This window comes from Vitis riparia, chromosome 18 (genome assembly GCF_004353265.1).
Source record: "Vitis riparia cultivar Riparia Gloire de Montpellier isolate 1030 chromosome 18, EGFV_Vit.rip_1.0, whole genome shotgun sequence".
Taxonomy (NCBI): Eukaryota; Viridiplantae; Streptophyta; class Magnoliopsida; order Vitales; family Vitaceae; genus Vitis; species Vitis riparia.
The window spans coordinates 5222662-5241578 of NC_048448.1; the positions used below are offsets into that span (position 1 = coordinate 5222662).

The following is an 18917-nucleotide window of genomic DNA, read 5'->3' on the forward strand; positions in this document are numbered from 1 at the left end:
GCTTCTGAAAGCATTATGGATGTTCGGAGACTTGTGGTTTATGCGTGCATGTTTCTGAAAGCATTATGGATAGGTTCGAAGACCTCAGAAATTAGACTAATGCCATGTTTACGTCATCATTACTAGCTTTCACACCAAAATTCCAAAAAGGTGAACGCTATGGTATTAGTTTAATGTTTATCTCATAGCCACCACAATAGTCATCTAGAAGGTTACACAATAGAAGTAAAAAATGGGACCTCTTCGCTGAAGCATAATTGGACTCTTGTGAGTCTAACCATTAATCTGGAACTGGAAAGCTGCCCTCTTTTATTTAACTCCTATAATGAAGATAATGATCCGAGACATCAATGTTTTCAACGAAAACTGGATCGCTACACTTGGATGTCCAGCAAATTTTCAATTTTAATAATGTACAAGACAATCAAGGAGGTGAAAAAAATGATGAAGCGAATCCACAGTTTCTGATACCAATTTCAGGCATATACGGCATGTGCAAATATCTAGATATTTTAATCCCAAATATAATAATGGTTCCTTTTTTCGTTTTCTTTTGTTTGACGTATGCATCAGGATCGGAACATATCTTATGTTATTTTGATTCCAAATTTCAAATGAAGACGAGATTCCATAACTGAATTGTCAACACGACCTTTGGGACTGATGAACCTTGATTCAAACAATGATGAAAGGCAAATTTTTGTATTGATATAATACAACTAGCCAACTGTATGGGTGGGTGTAAGGATCAAGGAAGACTAGGAAATTTCGAAGGATGAGACTACAACCCCATCAGAATGCCTTCTGGACCCACACTATTTTAGTTCGTGGCAGTCAAATCGCAATATAATAGACGTAGGGAGGACCCAATGTTATCACTATAATTGACTCTTATTTCGTCGTCATGCACCGCCTCAAAAAACCCGGATTCCTCTGGGCACTGCGACTTCAAGGGAGAAGGAGAAGGAGTAGGAGAGGGGAGAGGGAGGGAGAGCTACCAACCGAACAGTGGAGATGGAAGCTCAGCTGAGCAGCAACATGAGGAAGGCTCTGCTGGTTCTGAATTGTGTCATTCTCTCAATTGGAAACTGCGGTGGTCCCTTGGTGATGCGCCTGTATTTCGTCCGTGGCGGCGAGAGAATATGGTTTTCCAGTTGGTTGGAAACGGCTGGGTGGCCCTTGATCCTAGTCCCTCTCATCATCACTTACATGCACCGCCGAACCAAGCAAGGCTCCCATGCCAAGCTCTTCTTCATGAAACCTCCTCTGTTCGTGGCCTCCGCTGTTATCGGTGTCCTCACCGGCTTCGATGACTACCTCTACGCCTATGGCGTAGCAAAACTGCCCGTTTCAACATCTGCTCTCATTATCGCAAGCCAGCTCGCTTTCACAGCAGCCTTCGCGTTCCTCTTGGTGAAACAAAAGTTCACCTCATACTCCGTAAATGCCATATTTCTGTTGAGTATCGGTGCCGGTGTCTTGGCTCTACACACTAGCTCCGACCGCCCTGCTAATGAGTCCAACAAAGAATATTACCTCGGGTTTGTCATGACACTTGCAGCTGCAGCGCTCTATGGTTTCATTCTCCCCTTGGTTGAATTAACCTACAAGAAAGCAAAGCAGGCAATAACCTACTCACTGGTCATGGAGATTCAAATGGTGATGTGCTTCTTCGCCACCGTCTTTTGCACAGTGGGGATGCTGGTTAATAATGACTTTCAGGTGCATTTCTCTTTTCTCTCCACTCAATTACCCTAACATATTCAACCTGATAGAAGATTGATAATTATGTTTGCTTCTTCCTTATATAATTTTGTAGGCAATTTCCAGAGAAGCAAAAGAATACGAGCTTGGAGAATCTAAATATTATCTGGTGGTGGTATGGAATGGGATCATATGGCAGTGTTTCTTCTTAGGAGCAATAGGAGTCATCTTTAGCGCTTCATCTTTGGTATGCGGTATTGTGATTACTGTCCTACTCCCCGTGACAGAGATCTTGGCTGTTATTTTCTTCCGAGAAAAATTTCAAGCAGAGAAGGGGGTTTCACTGGCTCTCTCTCTGTGGGGCTTTGTTTCCTACTTCTACGGAGAGATAAAGGATAGCAAGAAAAAGAAGAATCCCACTCCGGAGACGGAGCTGCCTCAAACGGTCAATCCATGACAAACAAATGTCTTTCTTTTTCCCCGGAAGGCAAGGGACAGGATTAGCACATGCTTATTTACCAGGTAATTTAAAGAAATACTTCGTCCGTATGTTAACAGGCAGCTCAGCTGATTCACCAAATCTGTGTAAAGGAAATGCTTGAATTTGGTTCCTAAATACATGCTTGAATATTGAATTTACTTGAATTCTGCAACCGCTGTGAGCGGAACATGTTGAAAAGGAGATCATTTAGTTGTTCTATATAAGATAATTTCAAGAATGACAAGTCTTGTTTTTTTAGTTTTCAATTTTAGTGGTTTATGAAATCACAGATAAAAGATCATGGGTGTTTTCAAATGTAGAGTTTTTACCTACCATCAACTCAACAACCTCTGATCCCAATAACCACTTGCACTCATTTGGAGGTAGGTGTCAACTACTCTAGTCAACTGCCACAGTATCAAATGAACCACAACAACTATATTTTTCATATTTTGTAGTGGATGATATTGATATGAAGCGAATGAGACGCGAGCCGCGCTCACAGACTAGGACTTTAATTGGTGAAGCCTCCCAACTCATTTAGTCAACTCGCTCGAAATTCAGTTGTTAAAGTTTTCTAATAAATAAAACAGTTATTTTAAAATATAAAAATTTAAATTATATCATAAAATACTAAAATATCAATTCCATATCTATCAAGCTTTCGATTTTGATCATTAAAAGTATATAATGAAATTGAAGCCTGTGAATAAGATTACGAATATATGGATTCAATATATAAACGAGTGGGATGGAACATGACTCGAATGAATAAGACATAAAAAAAGACAAATAATAATGATGTTAGATTATATATGTGATAATTATGATAGGTGATAGATGGAGATGGATTTCATATAAAAATAAGGATTTTATATTTAAAATTCATTTTTAAAGAATAAAATATATTAAAGAACAGTTGAAAACATAAATCGAAGACTTTTTTACTTCAAATTTCTCTCTAAAGGAAATTTTATAAATAAAATAAATTTATATGGGTATTAATCGATAAAATTTCAAATCAACAATAGTTCTTGCATTTGTATCAAATTTTAAAAGATGTAAGTGAAATTAATCCTATTTTTGAATTGTTATTTATATCAAATCTTGCCCACCTTAATTCCAACCCCAACCAAACTTGACATGGATTGGGTGGAACAACTTTAACAAAACTTCGAGTTGTGATCTCTAGGGTTAGTTTGGAATAGAAAATAAAAATGAAACAATTTCATTCTCCTCTATTAATGTATCCAGACTATTTATTATGATGAAAATTAGAATAAAAATTTCATTAGTATATAAACCAAATCTGCCTATGAATAGAAAAACCAGTAGATAAATTCTGACCCAACTTCCACTACTCACAATACAAAAGGCACACGAGTTTGAAGTCTAATCATAAACTTATGATAAGAACGAGCTCCAGATCTAACCTATCATTTGCCATCGAGTAGAAATTTGATTCTGCTATGTATTAACTACCAATATCAGGTAGTGACGTGTAGAGCAGAAATTTCAACATATGCGGCCAGGCGTTCTCTGAAACACCCACGGCATGATTGGCGGGACTTTGAACTAATCATAATAATGCCATCTGTAGGCTTTCCCCATGATCTGTTCATCATAATCAGAAATGACTTGGATTCCTAAATTCATACTGCAGAGTAGAGATGCTCCATTCTGAATTTATGCTTCACTTTGAAATTTTAGAACCAAAAACTAGGTAGAAGAGTCCAGTATGCAAAGATTTGGGAAGAATGGGACAAAATTTGAACAAGTAACATTTTTATTAATGAAAAGAACCAGCTGTATACAAAAATTATGCATGTTGAACGTACAATGGACAATTATTAAACCCAAAAGGTGAAGCAGCTCTGAGCTAGGGGTTAAATCACTGCTAAGTGCAATTGCTAATGGCAAGAGATACCTTCCATCAACACAGAACTCCTGCAAAGGATAAAGATGGCAGCACTCGCTATCCATCCCTTAAAGCCACCAGGTAGGTCCTCAGCCCATGGTTTTACTCAGCAACAGAAGAACCAATATGAACAGAGACATTTCAAGCATAAACCTAGGACCCGTTCCACGTTCAAAAATTTGCTGCCACCTGTAAGTTCAACCAGTAGATAGCTGCTGATAAAGCCTGTTACCCATTTCCAGAATCTCCATTACATAAAGAAGACTGGACTAAAAGGAAAGAATGATATCCAATGAAAAATTTATCCAATTGTTGCATCTTAAATTGTATAACACAAGCTTAATTGTTTCATGGCAATACTAGTGAAATGGTTCACAACACTACAGGATAACCTATAATTTTAAAATCAGTTCAGGATGAGAAATGATGCTGAATGAACACTACATGAAAACAGAAACAAACATCAGAAGCACAAACAATGTTGGTCAGATCAAATCCACAAGATAAAACCCACAACATAATATACTACTAGTTTTCCTAAAAGCCTGGCCTTCTCAAAGGACTTAATTGTGTCAATTCATTATTCATGCACAGATTCAAATACAGCTGGTAGCTATGGAAGGTCATGATATAAGAAACAAAAATGATAACCAACCATCCAACCTCCTGACTCGTCACATGGGGTTCTTTTTAGGAAGAAAAAAAAATCTCCAGAAGCAAGTGCAAGAAAACAGGGCCAGTAAGCAGGGAAGAAAATATAAGAAACTGAGAAAATAAATAAAAATAAAAATAATAAAAAAGTTGGACCATCAACCCTAAGCTTCAAATTTATCTAATTAAATTAAGCAACCATTCTCAATAGAGTAAAGCTAACAAGTCATTCCTTATTATGCTTCTAAACAATATGGTCAAAACTAAAGCATCAAAGCTTATGGATTGCCACTAAATTTGCACTTCCAACAATCTAATGATAAAATCAATATTTTACCATATTGGATTATTAGTTTTGAAAAAGACTTACGATATGGAACAGTAAGGCATCAAGAGATAGAAGCGAAAGTGCAGCAAAGTAAGAGACAAGAAGGGTCAAAGAGAGTGACAGTAAAATCAAGGAGAGAATTTTAGGAGCGCAGAAATTTCTCTTCTTTTCTTTTTCTTTAACAGGAAATGGATCACTTTTAGATAACTCCAAATCAGTAATACCCACATTAATAATCCCATGATGATATAGAAGTCTCCAGAGATGACATATGTCATAAAGAGATGATAGTCCTCCTTCCCTCTCAATCCAGCTGAAATGAACTGATGTCATTACCACTTCAGGCAGGGATGTCAATAGCACTTCAACACATTTTGAACTCAAGCTAACAAACTAAGACCTTTCAGTCCCAAAGTGCTTGGTGGTAGGTGGTTTGCTCACCAGGAATGGCAAATTTTTTTCTAAGGTTTTAACAACAATCTGAAGTTGGGCATGTCATAAGTGCCTCAGATACACTGAAATCAGCTCTCTTGGAGCCATCTTACTATACAATCCAAGTTCTCAGCAGTAGGAAGGCCAAACTCCACCATAATAGAGAGGCAACAACTTCATTTTAAACCGCCTAAGCCCTGCTCTCTCAACTTGAGCAAACGCATTCAAATCAAGGCATTATGTCAAAGGTGACACCTACAAGGGGGTATAGGAGGTCATTGAGTTGTGAAACAACCATCCTTCTTCAGTGCACATGAAGAAAGATCGATTCAAAATCTACCACGGGCAGGTATCATGTTCCATAGGAACTGGGATGATTTGAGTATTTTCTTGAAAATAAGTGTTGTTATCTGAATGTTATAGCACTATGACATTGGCAAAGACATAGGCAGAATGAGCATATGTGAGAATAAGGACCTAACAATGCATCACACACAAGGTGCACCAGGTGTCATGTTAGTCGTCCTAAGATGTGCACTCTATAATTAGCTATGTCACAAGTTGACTATATGACATGCAATGATTAGTCCACAAGGACTTCTCATAATACAACACCAACACTAAGATCCTGCATTTGCAAGATGTAAACCCTAGGTGATAAGAATTGTCTAAGCAATGTGAAGCTTATATATTGCAAAGATAACATTCCATTTCTTTGATTTCATTGAATTTCACTCATTTCCAATTTCCATGAATAAGATGTATCAAGATATGTTACAAGTTAACCAAACTATAAAATTTCATTCATATTCTCCATCTTGTAGGTCTGGACTAGCACATCAGCAATTAATGAAGACAAGTTCAGAATTTCCATAACCAACAAAAGACCCTTGACTCACATATCTAGTTTTTGTTCCAAAGAGCACAAGTTTAGTACAAAATGAAGGAAAACATACACAAAATTACAAATTACCAAGATTTAGAGTTTCGAGTTTTGAAGACTTGAATTTTTTTTGAAGAAAACAATAGGTTGGTTATTTTTTAGTGTTAACATTGATTTTGATTACTTTCTAATTCAACACATGTTGATTTGGTTTCCTACAGCTTGTTTATGTGAAAACACATCCATCAGGGGTTAAATAGCCATGCTGAGGATGAAGCATAAAGGTCCAAGGCTAGAGTAAGAGAGGAACAATGGGAAATGGAAACCGCAATGAATTTGAGTAAAGGCAAAAATTGATGAGAATGAGAAACTTACTATGTTAGCTTGGATTAGGAGATGATATGGTAGCACTTTACTAGGTACTAGTGATCCTTGGTATCACTTAATCACTAGTTATCTTAATTCATTATCTATCCTAAGACAAATCTACAAGAGTAAGGACAAGGTTAAGACTTGAACCTTAATGGGATTTCATTCATTCGATGGTATTTATGAACCAAGATTAAAAAGGAAGAACCAAGTTTCAAATGAAATTTTGAGTTATAGAACTCGGATTGATTGCAAGTGTCCATGTGTCCCAAAAACCCTAAGATCACCATAAACTGAAAACCCTTGTTCACTCATAGCTCCATTCCCGAAATTGGATTGTGAAGCCCCTACACTCGAATCATTTGAATTAAAAATTAATTGTTGTTTTCCTTCTTAATTAGTTTTCTTTGATCAATTCAATTTACCAAAATCATTACATTCATGGTTTCACCTTAGATTTGGATAAAGTAATCACACTAGATTAGGACTATCAAATTCCAGAACTTAGTCCCTGAGAACGATACCCAAAATAGAATAAAGTCGTGATAATCCTTCCTCTAGTTTTTCTTAACCAAGGTTATCATGCACTTAGGTTATCGTATTTTGCAACAATTGAAAATCATGATCATTTGGTTATCCCATTTTTTTCTTGGTCATCCACATTTTTTATTGCTGAAAAAAAAGTTTTTTTTATATGTTTGAAAAACTAAATGTTCAAAACTTCTATTGTGATGTTCTTGAGTATGCTAAATATCACCAAGTGTCTCTAAGTAACAAGAAATTTTTTGTCTCATTTAGATTGATCTATATGGATGTTTGGGGACCTACTAAAAGTTCATAGCATTTCCTAAGTAAGTTGGTATGTCTTATTTGTTAATATCTGCATTTCATTTACTTGAGTATATCTCATGAAACAAAAATCCGAAGTTGGCAAAATCTTACCCATTATCAATGTATTGAGATGAAGTCCAACAATGATGCAGTCCTTCTTAAATGTATTATGGAAAAAGATAAGATTTACACCTTTGTTGTCGGATTGAACATTGAGTTCGATCCTACTTAAGTGCAAGTGTTAAGAAAGGAAGAAGTTCCTTCACTCAATGAAACAATTGCCATAATTCGTGAAGAACAAGGACGAAGAGGAGTTATGATAGAGCCTTAATTGACAGATGGTTCAACCTTGGTTACAAAAGATGCAAATCTCAAAGCTATGAAATCAAACCAATAGTAGTTAAATGCCTATTTTAGTGGAGTAGGAGGAAATAATGGGCTATCAAAAGGATCAAAAGCAAGTAATAAAGACGCTCTATAGTGTACCTATTGTAAGAAGCCACAACACAACAAGAAGAGGTGTTGGAAACTACATGGTAAATCCTCAAATACTCAAAATACTTCTTGGATAGCAAAGAGTAATCAAGGAGGAGGGCAAGGACAAGCACATTTGACCTCAACACAATTAGGAGGAGAAGGAGAATTCTCTAAAGGGTAATCTGAGTCCAATAGAGAAGAGATTGAGAAACTGAGATATTTCTTGGGGAAATTAGAGAGACTTACAGGTGGTGCAAGTACTTGTTCCTTGTCTTTTTCAGGTAATTCTTAGCCCCATGCACTTAATGTGTCGATCTCAAAAGGAACTTAGGTAATAGATTCTGGGGCTATGAATCATATGACCCAATCTTCTCATGGGTTTGTCTCTTATAGTCTTTGTCTTAGTAATAAGAAAATTGCTATTGTTGATGGAACATTGGTTACAGTTGTTGGTCAAGGGGATGTAGTTATAAATCATAACTTTATTTTTAAAAATGTTTTGCATGTGCCAAAATTGTCCACCAATCTAGTTTCAATTCACAATCTTACAAATGATTTGAACTATATGATGGCCTTTTCTTCTACACTTTGTAAATTTCATAACAAAGCATGGGAACAATGATTAGATTTGCTAGGAAAAGCAATGGGTTCTACTTTTTTTGACAAACCTATTGGCCAAAATAACACTAAGGATCCTATTCTGATGTCTCTACTTTTTGAGTCTTCTCTTTCAAATAAAAATATAATACGGTTATATCACTTCCATCTTAGTCATCCTTCTTTTAGTATTCTTAAAATTATGTTTCTTGGTCTGTTTAAAGGAGTTGATTTGAGTCAATTTCATTGTGATGTTTGTGAGCTTGCTAAACATAAGTGTGTTTTTTTTCCAATATGTAATACAAGAGCTTCAATACCTTTTAATCTTATTCAAAACCTTCGACAGTTCATAATATTTCTAGGACTCGTTGGTTTGTCTCCTTTATTGAAGATTGTACTCAAGTGTCATAGGTTTTTCTCTTAAAACAAAAATCATATGTTAGTTCCACCTTTCAAAATTTTTTCCACATGGTGAAAAATCAATTTGGCGTTGAGATAAAAAGAGTTCGGTTTAACAATGCTAGGGAGTATCTTAATCAAGTGTTGTCACTATTCTTCAAAGAAAAATGAGTACAACAAAATGGTGTAGCAGAACGGAAAAATGACCATCTTCTAGCTGTTTCCTAAGCTTTTCTTTTCCAAAAAAATATTCCAAAAAATTATTAAGGAGAAGCTATCTTAACCACTACACATTTGATTAATAGACTACCTATTCGAGTTCTTGATTATAATAGTCCCATGCAACTATTTTCAAAATTTTTCCTTGACTTCAAAACAACAAATCACCTGGTGCCAAGGTTCTTTGGGTGTGTATCTTTTGTCCGTATTCACTCGAACTACCATGGGAAACTTGATCTACACAAGAAAGATACAAGTGTTATCATCCTCCAATAAAACAGTTCTTTGTCTTTGTAGATGTAACATTCGTTGAAACTGGAAATTACTTTCCCAATCTTATCTTTAAAAGGAAACATCATTTATGGAAGATAAGAATAGAGATTTGTTTTTGCTTGATCTTTCATCCTTCCCATCCTCACAAAATCAAAACCCTCCGTCTTCTTCTTCGTCATGTGTTTTTGTTCCTTTTACAAAATGAGTTATATCCAAATACTCCTAATCCGGTGGCAAAGGATAAACAAATTAAGAGTGCTACTTGCCCATTGCAAGTATATTCAAGGAGAAAGGAATCCCTATTCAACCAATGCAGGGTCATAATTTAGAACCAATCTCCGATGCTGATAATGTTGAGGTAACTCCTAATTCAGAAGATTATGAAACTAATGTGCCAATTGATGATGATTATGATCTCCCTATTACAATAAAAAGGGTGTTAAGAAATGTACACAATGGCTTGCATATCTTTTTTTTTTTTTTTCTTTTTAAGAGATTGTATTAAGAAAGGCAAAAAGCACATAAGAGTACACAAGTCGTATACAAGGAAAAACAAGCAAAAAAAAAAAAGGTATTGTTGAATATAATGAATTTATAGTGTACAATCTTTCCTTTTTTTAATATAGGTCACATGTATGGTAGTTATATATATTTTCTCAATTGTAAGTAGACACCACATGAATGAGAATCAAGGTTTTCTTCTCTCTCTCTCTTAACATGGTATCAGAGCCAAGGGAGAAAACCTAATTCTTTCCAGTTTCCCCGTGTCATCAATTCCGGGAAACCTTTCTGTGACCGTGTTTCATTCCGGTCACCTTCCCCAGCCCCCAAAGCTTTCCGGTCGGTCGAATCATCGTCAGAAAACATACACCACCGGCGACTTTTCCAGCGAACTTTTCCGGCGACGTTTTTTCCGACACCGCAAGGAGCGCCTGGAGGAGATCTCCAATTTTTTCCAAAGCACCGGAGCCAGAAAACCACCCACGCGTCAGCCATGCGCGTTTTTCCGGCCAGTGCGTGAGGGCGCGTGAGCCACTTTCCGGCGACGCACTTCCTCCTCCAGCCTCGCCTGACGCCGACTAGCCACCCTTCATACCTGTTTCTGCCATCCGAGCCCTGCACGTGCCTCTTTTGGGGTTCTTTTGCCTCCGCCGGCTCTCCGCACAGTTTTTCCGGCGCCCTCCGGCTATTTTTTCTCAACCCCAATCCCTACACGTGCTTTGGGAAGTGTTCTTCTACCTTTCCGGTGGTGCCACAGTTGTTTTTCTTTTCTATTTGGTGTCTCACACGGGTGATTCTTCGATTTTTCCTTCTTCAGCCGCATTTGAAGCCGTATTAGGGCTCTCTTCGATCCAAATATACTTCATTCTCCAAATAAGTGGATATGGCTACTAAAACTTCCATTTTTTCCTCTGTCATATCTGGATCTCCTATGATTACTTCGGAGAAATTGGTTGACAGTGAAAATTATCTTTCTTGGTCTGCCTCTGTTGAACTTTGGTTTATGGAACAAGGATATGAGGATCACTTGGTTACACAGGAGGTAGATATCCCTGAGGTTAAGCGCGTACAGTGGAGAAAGATATATGTCCAGTTATGTAGTGTATTATGGCAATCAATTGATCCCAAGATCCTTCTTCATCTTCGGGCCTACAAAACTTGTTTTAAATTTTGGACTCAGGCCAAAGGATTATACACGAATGATATCCAGCGTCTTTATAAGGTGGCTTTTGCTATTGTCCATATCAGCCAACAGGACTTGGATCTATCTACTTATATTGGCCAGATTGCCTCTCTTAAAGAGGAGTTCTTAACTGTGATGCCTCTTACTCCTGATGTTAGGGCTCAACAAACACAGCTTGATAAGTTCTTCATGGTCCTTACTCTTATTGGCCTCCGTCCGAATCTTGAGCCTATCCGTGATCAAATTCTTGGTAGTTCATCAGTTCCGTCCTTGGATGATGTGTTTGCTCGCCTCCTTCGTATCTCATCCACTCAAACTTTGCCATCTGATAGCATTTCAGATTCTTCTATGTTAGTTTCTCACACTACCTCTCGAGGAGGACGCAGTGGTAACCGAGGTAGAGGCCAACATCCTTATTGCACCTATTGCAATAAACTTGGCCACACTCGCAATCGTTGCTATCAGTTACATGGACGGCCTCCTCGCACTGCTCATGTGGCTCAGTCCTTTGATTCTCAGCTGCCTCAGCCTCCGAGCTCCTCCGCATCTCAGGCATCTCAGGCTTCTGTTGCCTCTGTTGCCCAGCCTGGTAATGCTTCTGTCTGCCTTACCCACACATCTTCTCTTGGACCCTGGATTCTAGATTCTGGAGCTTTTAATCACATATCTGGTAATAAGGATTTTTTCTCCTCTATTACTACTACCTCTGCTTTACCTACCGTTACCTTAGCTAATGGTTCTCAAACTGTAGCTAAAGGTATTGGTTTGGCCCTTCCTCTGCCTTCTCTACCTCTCACTTCTGTCCTTTATACTCCTGAATGTCCTTTTAATCTTATTTCCATCAGCAAAATCACTCGTACTCTTAATTGCTCTATTACTTTTTCTGATAAATTTGTGACCTTGCAGGACCCAAGTACGGGGAAGACGATTGGCATAGGACGTGAGTCTCAAGGCATCTATCACCTCACCTCGGATTCATCTCCTGCAGTTTGCATTTCCACTGATGCTCCTCTCCTCATTCACAGTCGTTTGGGGCACCCTAGTCTTTCCAAGTTCCAGAAGATGATCCCTCGTTTTTCCACTTTGTCGTCGCTTTCGTGTGAGTCATGTCAGCTTGGGAAACATACTCGTGTCTCATTCCCAAAGCGTTTGAATAATCGGGCAAAGTCTCCTTTTGAGCTTGTCCACACTGATGTTTGGGGTCCTTGTTGGACTGTGTCTACTTTAGGATTTCAGTATTTTGTCACTTTCATTGATGACTATTCTCGATGTACTTGGTTATTTTTAATGAAAAATCGAGCTGAGTTATTCTCTATTTTCCAGAAATTTTATGCTGAAATCCAGACCCAGTTCAATATTTCTATTCGTGTGTTACGCAATGATAATGCCAGGGAATATTTTTCAGCCCCATTTACTTCATTTATGTCTCATCATGGGATTCTTCATCAGTCTTCTTGTGCTCATACTCCTCAACAAAATGGGGTAGCTGAATGCAAGAATCGACATCTTATTGAGACAGCTCATACTATCCTCCTCCATAGTAATGTTCCTTTTCATTTTTCGGGGGACATTGTTCTTACCGCTTGTTATTTGATTGAACGTATGCCCTCCTCTGTTTTACATGATCAGATTCCTCATTTCCTTCTCTTCCCTGACCAACCACTTTATTTCTTTCCTCCTCGTGTCTTTGGTTGTACTTGCTTTATTCATATTCTCACTCCTGGACAAGACAAGCTTTCTGCCAAAGCCATGATGTGCCTCTTCTTGGGATATTCTAGACTTCAGAAGGGTTATCGTTGTTATTCCCTTGAGACTCATCGATACTTTATCTCCGCTGATGTCACTTTCTTTGAGGACTCACCATTCTTTTCCACCACTTCTGAGTCTCTTCCTGTTTCTGAAGTCTTGCCCCTTCCCATTGTCTCCCCATCTGATGTTGTGCCTCCTCGACCACTTCAGGTTTATCATCGTCGCCCTCGTGTCGCTGCTTCTCTCCCTTTTGCTGAGGCACCTGCTGACTCACTTCCTATCCCTTCGGCTTCTCCTGACCCGGCTCTGCCTTCTCCTGATGATTTACCCATTGCTATTCGGAAAGGTACTCGCTCTACTCGTAATCCTCATCCTATTTACAATTTTTTGAGTTATCATCGATTATCTTCACCCTATTCTGCTTTTGTTTCTGCTATATCCTCTGTTTCTCTTCCAAAGAGCACCCATGAAGCTATTTCCCATCCAGGCTGGCGACAGGCAATGGTGGATGAAATGGCTGCTCTGCACTCTAATGGCACTTGGGATCTTGTTGTTTTACCCTCTGGTAAATCTACAGTTTGTTGTCGTTGGGTCTATGCAGTTAAGGTTGGTCCTGATGGTCAGGTTGATCGCCTTAAGGCCCGCTTAGTTGCTAAAGGCTATACTCAGGTTTATGGTTCTGATTATGGTGACACATTCTCCCTTGTTGCCAAGATTGCTTCTGCCCACTTGCTTCTCTCCATGGCTGCTATGTGTTCTTGGCCTCTTTATCAGTTGGATATTAAAAATGTCTTCCTTCATGGTGATCTTGTCGAGGAAGTTTATATGGAGCAACCTCCTGGTTTTGTTGCTCAGGGGGAGTCTGGTTTAGTGTGCAGGTTACGCCGTTCTCTATATGGCTTGAAACAATCTCCTCGAGCATGGTTTGGCCGTTTTAGTTCTGTTGTTCAAGAGTTTGGCATGCTTCACAGTATAGCAGACCATTCAATTTTCTATCATCATAACTCCTTGGGGCAGTGTATTTATCTGGTTGTTTATGTGGACGACATCGTCATTACAGGCAGTGATCAAGATGGTATTTAGAAACTAAAGCAACATCTTTTTACCCACTTTCAGACCAAAGACTTGGGGAAACTCAAGCATTTCTTGGGAATTGAGATAGCTCAATCCAGTTCCGATGTGGTCCTTTCCCAAAGGAAGTATGCTTTAGACATCCTGGAAGAAACTGGTATGTTAGACTGTAAACCGATAGACACACCTATGGATCCGAATGTCAAACTTGTACCAGGACAAGGGGAGCCTTTAGGAGACCCTGGGAGATATCGACGGCTCGTAGGTAAATTGAACTATCTCACCATCACTCGCCCAGACATTTCTTTTCCTATGAGTGTTGTTAGTCAATTCCTACAGTCACCATGTGATAGCCATTGGGATGTCGTAATCCGCATTCTTCGATATATCAAAAGTACACCAGGCCAAGGTGTGTTGCACGAGAACAGAGGTCATACTCAGGTTGTTGGTTACACAAATGCAGATTGGGCTGGCTCACCCACAGATAGACGTTCCACTTCAGGGTACTGTGTTTTCATTGGAGGTAATCTAATATCTTGGAAGAGTAAGAAACAAGATGTAGTGGCCAGATCTAGTGCTGAAGCTGAGTATCGAGCTATGGCTTTGGCAACATGTGAACTCATATGGTTGAGACATCTTTTTCGAGAGTTGAGATTTGGAAAGGATGAATAGATGAAACTCATCTGTGATAACCAGGCCGCATTACATATTGCATCCAATCCAGTCTTTCATGAAATGACCAAACATATTGAAGTTGACTATCACTTCATTAGAGAGAAAATCGCATCAGGATGTGTTGCTACAAGTTTTGTTAATTCAAATGATCAACTAGCAGACATCTTCACTAAATCTCTCAGAGGTCCTAGGATTAAATACATTTGTAACAAGCTTGGTGCATATGACGTATATGCTCCAGCTTGAGGGGGAGTGTTGAATATAATGAATTTATAGTGTACAATCTTTCCTTTTTTTAATATAGGTCACATGTATGGTAGTTAGGACTCCTAGCCTTGTATATATATATTTTCTCAATTGTAAGTAGACACTACATGAATGAGAATCAAGGTTTTCTTCTCTCTCTCTCTTAACAGGTACAAAAAAATACACTCTGCCTCATCCAAAACCCAACCAATCTATGAAATCAACCACATGTGAGTATCCTCCATCTATATACACCCTAACCCACACAAAGAAATTGTTAAGGAAAATATTTTTTAGCTGTTTATATGACAATTCTTCACAATCAAAGTATCTCTTATTTCTTTCCTTCCAAATAGTCTATGAAAATACAAGAAGGAGTAGCTCTCCAAGCCTTAATACGTCTTTTATCTACCAAATAACCATGCCACCCTAGGACAGTCTTCTTAACCAACTCAAATATAACTCGCCGAATACCAAAAAATGAGAACACCAACTGCCATAAAAGTCTCACTTTTCACAATGGAGGAGGATATGACCAATGGATTTTAACTCTTCTTTATACAAAGCACACCTATTGGCCAACTTCCACTCTCTTCTTTGAAGTTGATCCAAAGTCGAAACTTTTCCCCAGCAAGCCTCCCAAGTGAAGAAACTCATCTTCAAAGGAATCCACGAATTCCAAATTATCTTTAAAAGGAAAGGGATGGTACCATCTGTCTCCAACAAAGAATAAAGTTCTCTTACAAAGAAAACCCCCTTGCTATCTCCCTTTCAAACTACTCTATCTCATCTCTCCTCACCATTTGCCCCTAAAGTTCAAAAAAGAACCATTCCATGACACCCACCTCCAAATCATTCAGGTCCCTAATGAAAAGGAAATTCCAATTTCCTCATTCCCTAGGTTGCTTCCAAAAATCAGCTACCCATGCCTTTTTAGAATCAAATGACTTGCTTATCTATTGTCTCCTTTGAGGAGATATTTAATGATCATAAAAAGTTTTCTTATCTAACTCAACACTACTACTATCCCAAAAATTGTCTCTAAAGCATTGAGAATTAAAAAGTGAAAAGAAGCTATGAAAAATGAGATGGATGCACCTAAGCAAAACAAAACTGGGACTTGATGGAACTGCCTCAAGGAAAAAAGCTAGTGGGATGTAAATGGGTCTTCACTGTGAAATACAAGGCAGTTGGATTGCTTGAACGATATAAGGCAAGATTAGTGGCTAAGGGGTATACTCAAACCTATGGAATAAGATATCTTGAAACATTTGCTCCTGTTGCAAAAATGAATATTGTAAGAATCCTATTGACTTTAACAACTAATCGTGGATGGAGTTTGCAGTAGTTTGACAAAAAGAATGTCTTCTTACATGGCGATCTTGATGAAGAAATCTATATGGAAGTTCCTCTAAGGTTTGAGTCTGAGAAAAATAAGGTGTGTAAATTGAAAAAGACACTTTATGGCTTAAAACAATCTCCTAGAGCTTGGTTTGGTAGTTGTTAGAGTAATGAAAGCTTTACATTACAAACAAAGTCAAGATGATCGCACATTGTTTGTTAAACATTATGCTTCAAGGTGAGTTACAACTTTATTAGTTTATGTGGAAGATATAGTGATAACAATAGATGACTTGCAAGGAATAAAGACATTGAAAAGGTGTTTATTGCAATAATTTGAGATTAATGAACTCGACAAGTTAAAATACTTCCTCGACATTGAAATGGCTCACTCCTAACATGGGATCTTTATATCTCCTAGATAAGGAAGAATAGAGAGATCTAATTGAAAACTACCCACACTTGGATTCATTCCACCTCAATTTGTCATCAACTTCCCTTTAAATCTCTTTCTTTCCTTTCCATTTAAAGGATTAATTGGTAGCTAACTAAGTCCTTGCTTTACAAAAGCTTTAGGCTTAGTTTTTTTTTTTTTTTTTTCTTATAGGCAAAATCTATATATATATATATAAACAACGCCTAAGAAAAGAGTGTACCATACCATGTATAAAAAAGGCACCAACAAGTAAACAAAAATGAAGAGAGAAAAAGAAAAAAAAAAAAAAAACCTATCATTAGTTAGATCTAAGTTAATCAACAAATCATATCAAGGTCATTGAATGATTATCTATATACACTCTAACCCTACTCTAAACCTAAGACAAAACTTATAAATTTATACTAAAACCTCACAAAAGCACAATTAAAATCATTGAATATTGAGGCTTAAAACATCTTATAAAGGATGTACCAAAGGCCCATAAAGGTCCTAAACCCATTAACACCTTTTAATATTTGAAGCTCAAGCCCCAAGGTTGTAAGCATCAATTGGGCGCTTGAGCCTTGATTTCTCTATACTGAGTTTATAGCCTCAAAGCTAATTTACATAGCCTCACTTAAAGGCGAGCCTCAAAGCATAAGTCTCATTAGTCTTTTAAAACACCGACATTACAACATAGCAGTACAAGTTTAGCAATAAAAAAGCTTAGCATGGAAATAATGCATTACAATCAATTGAAACTAAATAGCTCAATGACTCAACATTTGGAATTCAGTACAGTTGATTGAACAAATTTACTGTTTCATAACCGAAGAAAAGTTTTGATGCCAAAACTTTGTAGTGAGATTCATCAAGAAAAGAAAATTTCACCACCTTCTAGTCTTAATCATAGCACCTTATAAAGTTAACAATGCCTTTATTTAGGTAACAATTGAGGATGTATATCAAAAATGATTCCTGGCCTTCAATGGCATACAAGGTAGCAGCCACCAACTAAAATAAACTTCTCCAAACTAATTGTATTTTGCATCACCTATTTATTTAGTCCCAAAAAAAAATGTCCACTGAGGATGGTCCAGAATCCTAATCTAAATGTAGCCCAAAGGCCACACACCTTGATACATATTTTACAATGGAATGAACATTCTAAAGCAATAAATCTTGAACATTTTCTTAAAATTTTGGCATGTTCACAGGGCAACATTAATAATTTTGATTTCTGCATTAAACGAAAAGGGAAGAAAGAAACCAGATTGATTTTGATTTCTGCATTAAACAAAATAAAAGAACTCCATATCTCTTCCACGCATCCAAAGACTAATGTTAACTATCCTTGCTGACAAGTTAAAAATAAATAAAGCATCATGTTATCAGCAGAAACAAATAGGACAAAATAAGTACCAATTTCCTTCACCAGATGTGCTGCTGTCATGAACTATTTCTTCCTTTGCAAATTCCTCTAAGATAGCACGTTGGCGTTCATTTATTGCCCTAGAAAATAAAATAGAGTATGAATGAGATAAACCAAAATTCATACACTTGTTAGACCAGCTTCACTATGTATTGTATATGTGAAATTAAATATAACACAATCTCTCTTTTGGCCACTGAACATTATTATCCTGCAGATTCTTTCAGTTCTCAGGTCACTAAAAGTAGTCATTTAGATGATGCATATAGTGGTAATATCATTCAATGGTCAAATCAGAACCTAGGCAAATTCTAAGGGAAGGGAATTGATTGGTTAGAAACAAATCAAGGAAAAAGATGCAGCTCAGTTCTGTTATGCTCTAATAGCTCTAATCTGAAATGATGAATTCCTATAACCACATCTAAGAAAAGAGAGGAGTAGTTTTCCCAGGGAAAAACAGATCCCTTGTCACAGCATCACTCAAAAAGATGATACCATCATAACAGTCAGTACCTAAAACTGAAGAACTAGCCTTTTCAAGGTCAGCTTCATTGAAGTCCTCAAGCTTGCCTCAATATCAACCTCGTTCAAACTAAGTCAGTTAAAGCAACTAAAAGAGGCCTTGGTTTGTAACTTAGCTTTTTCTTTTTAATAGGTAAATTAAGAGCATATATGAAAAGCGCTTGGACAAAAGCACATCAAAAACACCAAAAGGCAAGCAAGAAAGAGAAGGGAACAG

General features: G+C 37.6%; 2 protein-coding genes across 7 annotated transcripts in view; one reads left to right on the forward strand and one right to left on the reverse strand.

Moving 5' to 3' along the window:
* Positions 1-917: 917 nt before the first annotated feature.
* On the forward strand, positions 918-2443 carry LOC117905934 (purine permease 1-like). Its single transcript, XM_034818819.1, has 2 exons — positions 918-1722; positions 1820-2443. The coding sequence occupies exons 1-2, from the start codon at positions 1015-1017 to the stop codon at positions 2159-2161; spliced, it is 1050 nt and encodes a 349-aa protein (XP_034674710.1). The 5' UTR covers positions 918-1014; the 3' UTR covers positions 2162-2443.
* A 1502-nt stretch (positions 2444-3945) lies between these two features.
* The window catches only part of LOC117907044 (chaperone protein dnaJ 1, mitochondrial), a 39560-nt gene continuing 24588 nt past the window's right edge, over positions 3946-18917 (reverse strand). For 5 of the 6 annotated variants that reach the window (XM_034820389.1, XM_034820391.1, XM_034820395.1 and 2 more), the window contains 2 exons: positions 18169-18258; positions 3946-4292 (listed from right to left, as the gene is read on the reverse strand). In XM_034820389.1, coding sequence (XP_034676280.1) covers positions 4193-4292; positions 18169-18258 — 190 coding nt within the window. In that variant the 3' untranslated portion in view covers positions 3946-4192. Of the gene's footprint in view, positions 4329-18168; positions 18259-18917 lie in introns of all 6 variants that reach the window. The other variant, XM_034820392.1, reaches the window with a different exon arrangement.